The sequence below is a fragment of the Mustelus asterias genome, chromosome 3 (genome assembly GCF_964213995.1).
Source record: "Mustelus asterias chromosome 3, sMusAst1.hap1.1, whole genome shotgun sequence".
Classification (NCBI taxonomy): Eukaryota; Metazoa; Chordata; class Chondrichthyes; order Carcharhiniformes; family Triakidae; genus Mustelus; species Mustelus asterias.
Genome location: NC_135803.1, coordinates 153,727,917 through 153,736,512, shown reverse-complemented (window position 1 = coordinate 153,736,512; position 8,596 = coordinate 153,727,917). Strand labels below are relative to the sequence as shown.

At 47.8% G+C, this 8,596-nt stretch overlaps 1 protein-coding gene across 1 annotated transcript in view; it reads left to right on the top strand.

Moving 5' to 3' along the window:
* Positions 1–8,596, top strand: part of LOC144491732 (plexin-A1-like) — a 524,825-nt gene that overhangs the window by 22,857 nt on the left and 493,372 nt on the right. Inside the window, exon 2 of the mRNA XM_078209962.1 lies at positions 5,470–6,750. Within this exon, the coding sequence (XP_078066088.1) occupies positions 5,572–6,750 (1,179 nt within the window). The 5' untranslated portion in view covers positions 5,470–5,571. The remainder of the gene's footprint in view (positions 1–5,469; positions 6,751–8,596) is intronic.

Below are 8,596 nucleotides of genomic sequence, written 5' to 3'. Positions count from 1 at the left end.
CCTCTCTTTGTCTCTCCTCTCTCTCACTTCTTCTGTCTCTCTCACTCTTTCTGTCTCGCGCTCTTTCTGTCTCTCTCTTTGTGTATGTTCTCTCTCTCTCTCTATCTGTCTCTCTTTCTGTCTCCCCTCTCTCTTTGTGTCTCTCTGACTCTCTTTTTGTGTCTCTTTGACTCCCTCTCTCTTTGTTTCTCTCTCTCCCTCTCTCTTTCTGTCTCTCTCTCTGTCTCCCTCTCTCTTTGTTTCTCTCTCTCCCTCTCTCTTTCTGTCTCTCTCTCTGTCTCCCTCTCTCTTTGTTTCTCTCTGACTCTCTCTCTTTGTGTCTCTCTTTCCCTCTCTCTTTCTGTCTCTCTCTCTCTCTGTCTCTCTGTCTTTCTGTTCCCCCCGCCCCCCCTATCATTTCCTTACATAATCTTTGCAGTATAACTTTGTCACTGGCCAGGAAGGGGTCAACTCTTGACCCCAGGAATTTAGATTATGGGAGGAGATTAAGAAGATTTGGGGGACCGGATTCAAATCTTTGATCTTCTGAAGGGAATCGCTGAATTGATCCGGGCAAGTGGTGAAGGATTCCCGTACGGAGGGGGAGTCGGTCGGTTTAAAACTTAAATTGGGAATAGGAAAGGAAATCGGGCGTAAATCTCTTGTCCTCGGAAAGTAATCCGGCCCAGTGCAAATTGTCAGAAAGGACTTTTGAATTCGGAACAAAGCAATTAGTCATGTTTATTGGGAGACAAGGGATTGGTGAGGAAGCAAGACAGGCCCCTGCATTTACTCACAGGGTGGGGTGTGAGAGGAGGGTGAGGGGGGAATCTCGTGCTCTCTGTGTGCTGTCTGGAATTTCGAAACTCCAACTGGGAAAAGAGAAGGAAATCCTTCACAGCCTCCGACTGCCCAGGCTCTAACTGACATTATCTCCCAATTTGTCGAGTTTAACCTTTCAGGAGCAGGGTCCCCAAGGCTGGGACTGCCAGTCGCCGCAGGAGGACGGAAGCATTTAAATTGCAGTGGAATTAGATTTGTGGATGTTGGCATTTTAGCGACTAGTTTTGAGTGCTTGGAATGCAAACACCCACAAATTACATAGTTCCTGGCACTGGCCTGCTACTAACTGGTGCCGCGGAGGATTTATACGAATTAATCAAGTCCAGTTTTCCCTCATTACTTCACTGAAAAGAGGCGACTGTACCCAGCAACTTCTGCATTGAGTCAGAGAGGCCCTTCAGCCCATCGCATCTGCGCAAGTCAAAGACAAACCCACCAAACTATTCTAATCCCATTTTCCAGCACTTGGTCCACAGCCTTGTATGCCTCGGCAGCGCAAGTGCACATCTAAATACTTCTTAAATGTTATGAGGGTCTCTGCCTCCACTATCCCTTCAGGCAGTGAGTTCCACTCTCCCACCAGCTTCTGGGTGAAAAAGCTTTCCCCCACATCCCCTCAGAACTGCTCCTTACAGTGGTTAGTAAATTTGCGGATGACACTAAAGTCGGTGGAGTTGTAGACAGTGCGGAGGGAAGTGGCAGGTACAGAGGGACATAGATAAGCTGCAGAGCTGGGCTGAGAGGTGGCAAATGGAGTTTAATGCGGAAAAGTGTGAGGTGATTCACTTTGGAAGGAGTAACAGGAATACAGAGTACTGGGCTAATGGTAAGATACTTGGTAGTGTGGATGAACAGAGGGATCTGGGTGTCCATGTGCATAGATCCCTGAAAGTTGGCACCCAGGTTGATAGGGTTGTTAAGAAGGCGAACGGTGTGTTAGCTTTTATTGGTAGAGGGATTGAGTTTCGGAGCCAGGAGGTCATGCTGCAACTGTACAAAACTCTGGTGCGGCCGCATTTGGAGTATTGCGTACAGTTCTGGTCGCCGTATTATAGGAAAGAGGTGGAAGTGTTGGAAAGGGTGCAGAGGAGATTTACCAGGATGTTGCCTGGTATGGTGGGAAAATCATATGAGGAAAGACTGAGGGGCTTGAAGTTGTTTTTGTTAGAGAGAAGAAGGTTAAGAGGTGACTTAATAGAGGCATACAAGATGATCAGGGGATTAGAAAGGGTGGATAGTGAGAGCCTTTTTCCTCGGATGGTGTTGGCTAGCACGAGGGGACATAGCTTTAAATTGAGGGGTGAGAGATATAGGACAGATGTTAGAGGTAGGTTCTTTACTCAGAGAGTAGTAAGGGCGTGGAATGCCCTGCCTGCAGCAGTGGTGGACTCGTCAACGTTGAGAGCGTTCAAGTGGTTATTGGATAAACATATGGATGATATTGGAATAGTGTAGATTAGAGGGGTTTTAGATTGGTACCACTGGTCGGCGCAACATCGAAGGGCCGAAGGGCCTGTACTGCGCTGTAATGTTCTATGTTCTATGTTCTATGTACATCGATGTCCCCCCCGGTCATTGTGGGCGGCACGGTAGCACAGTGGTTAGCACTGCTGCCTCACAGCGCCAGAGACCTGGGTTCGATTCCCGGCTTGGGTCACTGTGTGGAGTCTGCATGTTCTCCCCGTGTCTGCGTGGGTTTCCTCCGGCTGCTCCAGTTTCCTCCCATAATCTAAAGATGTACAGGTTAGGTTGATTAGCCATGATAAATTGCCCCATAGTGTGGAGGGGGATCAGCAGGGTAAATAAGTGGGGTTACAGGAATAGGGCCTGGGTGGGATTGTGGTCGGTGCAGACTCGATGGGCCGAATTGCCTCCTTCTGCAAGTGTGATTCTGTGATCCCTCCACCATGAACATAGAACATAGAACATAGAAAGCCACAGCACAAACAGGCCCTTCGGCCCACAAGTTGCGCCGATCACATCCCCACCTCTAGGCCTATCTATAGCCCTCAATCCCATTAAATCCCATGTACTCATCCAGAAGTCTCTTAAAAGACCCCAACGAGTTTGCCTCCACCACCACCGACGTCAGCCGATTCCACTCACCCACCACCCTCTGAGTGAAAAACTTACCCCTGACATCTCCTCTGTACCTACCCCCCAGCACCTTAAACCTGTGTCCTCTCGTAGCAACCATTTCAGCCCTTGGAAATAGCCTCTGAGAGTCTACCCTATCCAGACCTCTCAACATCTTGTAAACCTCTATCAGGTCACCTCTCATCCTTCGTCTCTCCAGGGAGAAGAGACCAAGCTCCCTCAACCTATCCTCATAAGGCATGCCCCCCAATCCAGGCAACATCCTTGTAAATCTCCTCTGCACCCTTTCAATGGCTTCAACATCTTTCCTGTAATGAGGTGACCAGAACTGCGCGCAGTACTCCAAGTGGGGTCTAACCAGGGTCCTATAAAGCTGCAGCATTATCTCCCGACTCCGAAACTCAATCCCTCGATTAATGAAGGCCAGTACGCCGTACGCCTTCTTGACCGCATCCTCCACCTGCGAGGCCGATTTAAGAGTCCTATGAGGAAGAGTTTCTTCCTATCTACGCCCCTCATAATTTTATACATCCCAATCATGTCCCCCCTCAGCCTCCTCTGCTCCAAGAGAAACCACCCCAGTCTATCCAATCTCTCTTCATAACTAAAACTCTCTGGGAGCCGGAATGGGGTCTGCTTTGTACAGCTGACCCTGGCTTAAGCAAGAGGCAATTGGCAATGAATGTTGCTCTACCGCTAGGTGGATATTGCAGAACGCCAGCGTATGGATTATTATAATAGGTAATAGACTGTAATAGCTATCATTTATATCAGGGGTTGCTCTGGAAATTAAGCTCAAACAAATTATCTTCTTTTTCGTAATGCTCGATGCAGTTAATGTGTGGGAGGATGTGACCATTGCTTCATAATATAGTTCATCTATTGATTTGATTTTCTTCTTAATTGCCTCTCTGTTTTGCTTTCCTTCCTCAGACCTGTCCTTTCTCCAGCCCAAACGTTAGGTGCCCCTGCACCCCACCCCACCCCACCCCCGCTCCATGCAGGGGGGCACATGATTTGTCAAAGCCTCTTCCTGAGGATTTGATTTGATTTATTATTGTCATCTTTAGCAATTCGGTTTGAGGCAGTGTTTCCTCTCCTCCCCTCTCCTTATCACTGAGGTGTAAGGTAGGCTGCTGGTTATGCCTCTAGCTGACCAATCCAGAGCCTGGGAGCTCATGAGGTTCACACTCAGTAGAAGGCACCATGGAGGGGTTGAATTCTCCTAAAATGTAACTGGCTTCCTCATGTCCTTTATGGAACATCCTTCTGGACCTATATGTAACGCCAGATGGTTCATTATTGGCAGTAATTTTTTTTTCATTTATTCATTTATGGGATGTGGGCGTCGCTGGCTGGGCCAGCATTTATTGCCCATCCATAACTGCCTTCCATTTCAGAGGGCAGTTGAGAGTCAACCACATTGCTGTGGCTCTGGAGTCACATGTAGGCCAGACCAGGTAAGGACGGCAGATTTCCTTCCCTAAAGGACATTAGTGAACCAGATGGGTGTTTCCGACAATTGACAATGGTTTCAAGGTCTTCAGTAGATTCTTAATTCCAATTACTTTTTATTGAATTCAAATTTCACCATCTGCCACGGTGGGATTCGAACCCGGGTCCCCTGAACGTTACTCCCGGGTCTCTGGATTACTAGAGCAGTGACAATATCACCACGCCACTGCCTCCCTTTGCTATCCTTGCCAGTAATGCCCACATACCGAAAAAGAATACAAAAAAAGTGCAACTGGTCTTTATCAAATGGGCTTGTCTCACTTGAATTCAAGTTGTCCACCGTTTAGCAAGGTGAGCAATCTACATTTATATAGTGCCTATGACATGCTTCATCTGTTGCTGGTCCGCCTCTGTTCTGTCCCTTGACCTGAAATCTGAAGGGCTGAATTTTTGATTTGATTTATTATTGTCACATGTATTAACAAACAGTGAAAAGTATTGTTTCTTGCGCGCTACACAGACAAAGCAAACCGTTCATAGAGAAGGAAAGGAGAGAGTGCAGAATGTAGTGTTACAGTCATAGCTAGGGTGTAGAGGAAGATCAACTTAATGCGAGGTAGGTCCATTCAAAAGTCTGATGGCAGCAGGGAAGAAGCTGTTCTTGAGTCAGTTGGTATGTGACCTCAGACTTTTGTATCTTTTTCCCGACGGAAGAAGGTGGAAGAGAGAATGTCCGGGGTACGTGGGGTCCTTGATTATGTTGGCTGCTTTGCCGAGGCAGTGAGAAGTATAGACAGAGTCAATGGATGGGAGGCTGGTTTGAGTGATAAACTGGGCTTCATTCACGACCCTTTGCAATGGCGATCTTGAGCAGAGCAGGAGTCATACCAAGCTGTGATACAACTGGAAAGAATGCTTTCTATGATGCATCTGTAAAAATTGGTGGGAGTCGTAGTGGACATGCCAAGTTTCCTTAGTCTCCTGAGAAAGTGGAGGAGTAGAGGTGAATCTGCTATTACGGCAAATTTTTGACCACTCCGCCTGGGAAGAGAGTATTTATCACCCACGTTTAACATTGTCTTCTTTCTCTTGCAGGACTAACCACCTCACCAATTTGGAGGATGCCCTAGATGAAGAATTTGGAGAAAGTGGGTGTGTGCAGTTTACTTCATTCAGAAACAGGTACAGGGGAACGCGATGAAGCCACTGTGTAGGCAGTGCCGCCGTGCGACCTCATACCTGTGGACGTTACAAATCGCGTCCTACTTGGCCGTAATTGGCCTCGCCAATGGGGCGCTTCCACCCTTTAGGACTTTTGACATCTCTGACACGAGCCTGACCCACCTGGTGGTCCACAATAAAACCGGAGACGTCTACATCGGAGCCATCGACAAGATCTACAAGCTGGCAGACAACCTGACCATGCTGCGGTCCCACGTGACTGGGCCAGTTGAAGACAACGAGAAGTGTTACCCGCCTCCCAGCGTGCAGTCCTGCCCCCACACCCTGGTGCTGACCAGGAACGTCAACAAGCTGCTCCTCATTGACTACACGCAGAACCGCCTCATCGCCTGCGGCAGTACGTTCCAGGGGATTTGCCAGTTCCTCCGACTGGACGACCTCTTCAAGTTGGGGGAACCCCACCACCGCAAGGAGCATTATCTATCCAGTGTCAACGAGGCAGCCACCATGTCGGGTGTGATCATCGAGGGGCCCAATGGGACCAATAACAAACTGTTCATCGGCACCCCCATCGACGGGAAGTCGGAATACTTCCCAACCCTCTCCAGCAGAAAGCTGATGGTTAATGAGGAAAATGCAGAGATGTTTGGCTTCGTCTATCAGGACGAATTTGTATCCTCCCAACTGAAGATCCCATCGGATACCCTTTCCAAATTCCCGGCCTTTGACATTTATTATATTTACAGTTTTAGTAGCGAGCAGTTTGTTTATTACTTAACCCTTCAACTCGACACTCAGTTGACTTCACCGGATTCAAACAGTGAGCAATTCTTCACATCGAAGATCGTCCGACTGTGCGTTGATGATCCTAAGTTTTACTCTTACGTGGAGTTTCCCATCGGGTGCCTGAAGGATGGCGTGGAATACCGGCTTATCCAAGATGCTTACTTGGCCAAGCCGGGGAAGTTCCTTGCCCGGTCGTTGGGAATCTCCGAGAAAGAGGACATCCTCTTCACCGTCTTTTCCCAGGGTCAGAAGAACCGGATGAAACCGCCCAGGGAGTCTGCTCTCTGCCTCTTCACGCTGAGGAAGATCAAACAGAAGATTAAGGAGAGGATTCAGTCGTGCTACAGAGGGGAAGGGAAGCTCTCGTTACCCTGGCTTCTCAACAAGGAACTAGCCTGCATCAATTCCGTGAGTTTTGAGCATTGAATAATGTCCGGTGCGTGTTGCCATTGTCGAGGAGCAGTCTGGATGAACATTCTTTCCAGAAATGTTACTGAATTTGTTTTTCAAATTGTATTAAAATGCGAATACACTGCAAATTAAATGAAAGCACTCATTTCCACAGGTAGACAGAGTGGTGAAGAAGGCATTGAGCACACAGGCCTTCATCAGTCAGGTCATTGAGTATAGGCACAGTAAGAAGTCTCACAACACCAGGTTAAAGTCCAACAGGTTTATTTGGAATCACGAGCTGCTCCTTCATCATCGAGCATAGGAGTTCGGACATGATGTTACAGTTATATAAGTCGTTGGTGAGGCCACACTTAGAAACGTAGAAACATAGAAAAACTTGGAGTATGAGTACAGTTTTCGCCACCCTGTTATAGGAAAGACATTGATAAACTGTGGAAAAGAGTGCAGAGAAGATTTACAGGGATGTTGCCAGGACTAGTGGGCCTGAGTTGTAATGAGAGATAGGTCAGGCTAGGACTTTATTCCTTGAGGGACATAGACAGGATGAACACACGTAGGGCGGGATTTTACGACCTCGCCTGTCCCGAAACCGCAAAATTCCGCCTGAGGTCAACAGACCTTTCCATTGTCCGCCCCTCACCCACTCCGATTCCCTTGGCGGGCGAGGCAGTAAAAGTCCGCCCATAGTCTTTTTCCCAGGGATGGGGAATTGAAAACTAGAGGGCATAGGTTCAAGGTGAGAGGGGAAAGATTTGAAAGGGACCTGAGGGGCAACTTCTTCACGCAGAGGGTGGAGGGTGTATGGAATGAGCTGCCAGAGAATGTGGTTGAGGCAGGTACAACAGCAACATTTAAAAAGCACTTGGATAAGTACATGGATGGGGAAGAATTAGAGGGATATGGGCCAAAAGTGGGCAATTAGGACTACCTGGGAGGGCATCATGGTCGGCATGGACCGGTTGGGCTGAAGGGACTGTTTCCGGGCTGTATTGCTCTATGACTCGATGCCTGTTAACTGGTGCACACCAGTGGGAATGGAATGCCATTGCAACTTTATTGATGCCACTTTTAACAAGTTACCTTTATCAGTTTCCCAATGTCTTGGTGAAGCACGGGAAGGAGGCAATGGAAGCTGACTCAGAAGATAACCAACCAGGAAAAGTTAGGCCGCAGGTTAGCAGCAAAACAGTTAGCCAAACACCAAGCTTCATTTCTGAAGGGTTTGAATTATAAAAGAGGGAATTTACACTAAACCTGTATCGAACTGTGTACAGTTCTGTCACCATGTTACAGCGAAGGCTATAGCGACACCAGAGTGGGTACAGAGGAAGATCCACACAACACTGTGCGAATGTATACATTATAGGGAAAGGGCGAATAGGCTGGGCCTCTTTTCTCTTGAAGGGTGACCAAACAGAAGTCTTTTAAAAGCTGGAAAAGTCTTGATAGATTGGATACAGAGAGAATGTCTGCACAGAACTAAGGAAGTCAGCATCAGGAAGTCACCAAGAAATATAATCGGGAATGCAGAAGAAATTTCTTAAGGAGATGCAGTAATGTGGTTCGGGCTATGACAGGGAGTGGTTGAAATGAATAGTTTAGATGCAGTTAAGGGGGTGATGGATAAACACTTGAGGGGAAGAGGAATAGAGTATTACATTGAGAGTTGGGTGGAACATAAACACCAGCATAGATTCATTGGGTTAAATAGTGGCACAGTGGTTAGCACTGCTGCCTTAGAGTGCCTGGGTTTGATTCCTGGCTTGGGTCACTGTCTGTGCGGAGTTTGCATGTTCCCCCTGTGTCTGCATGGGTTTCCTCCGGGTGCTCCGGTTTCCTC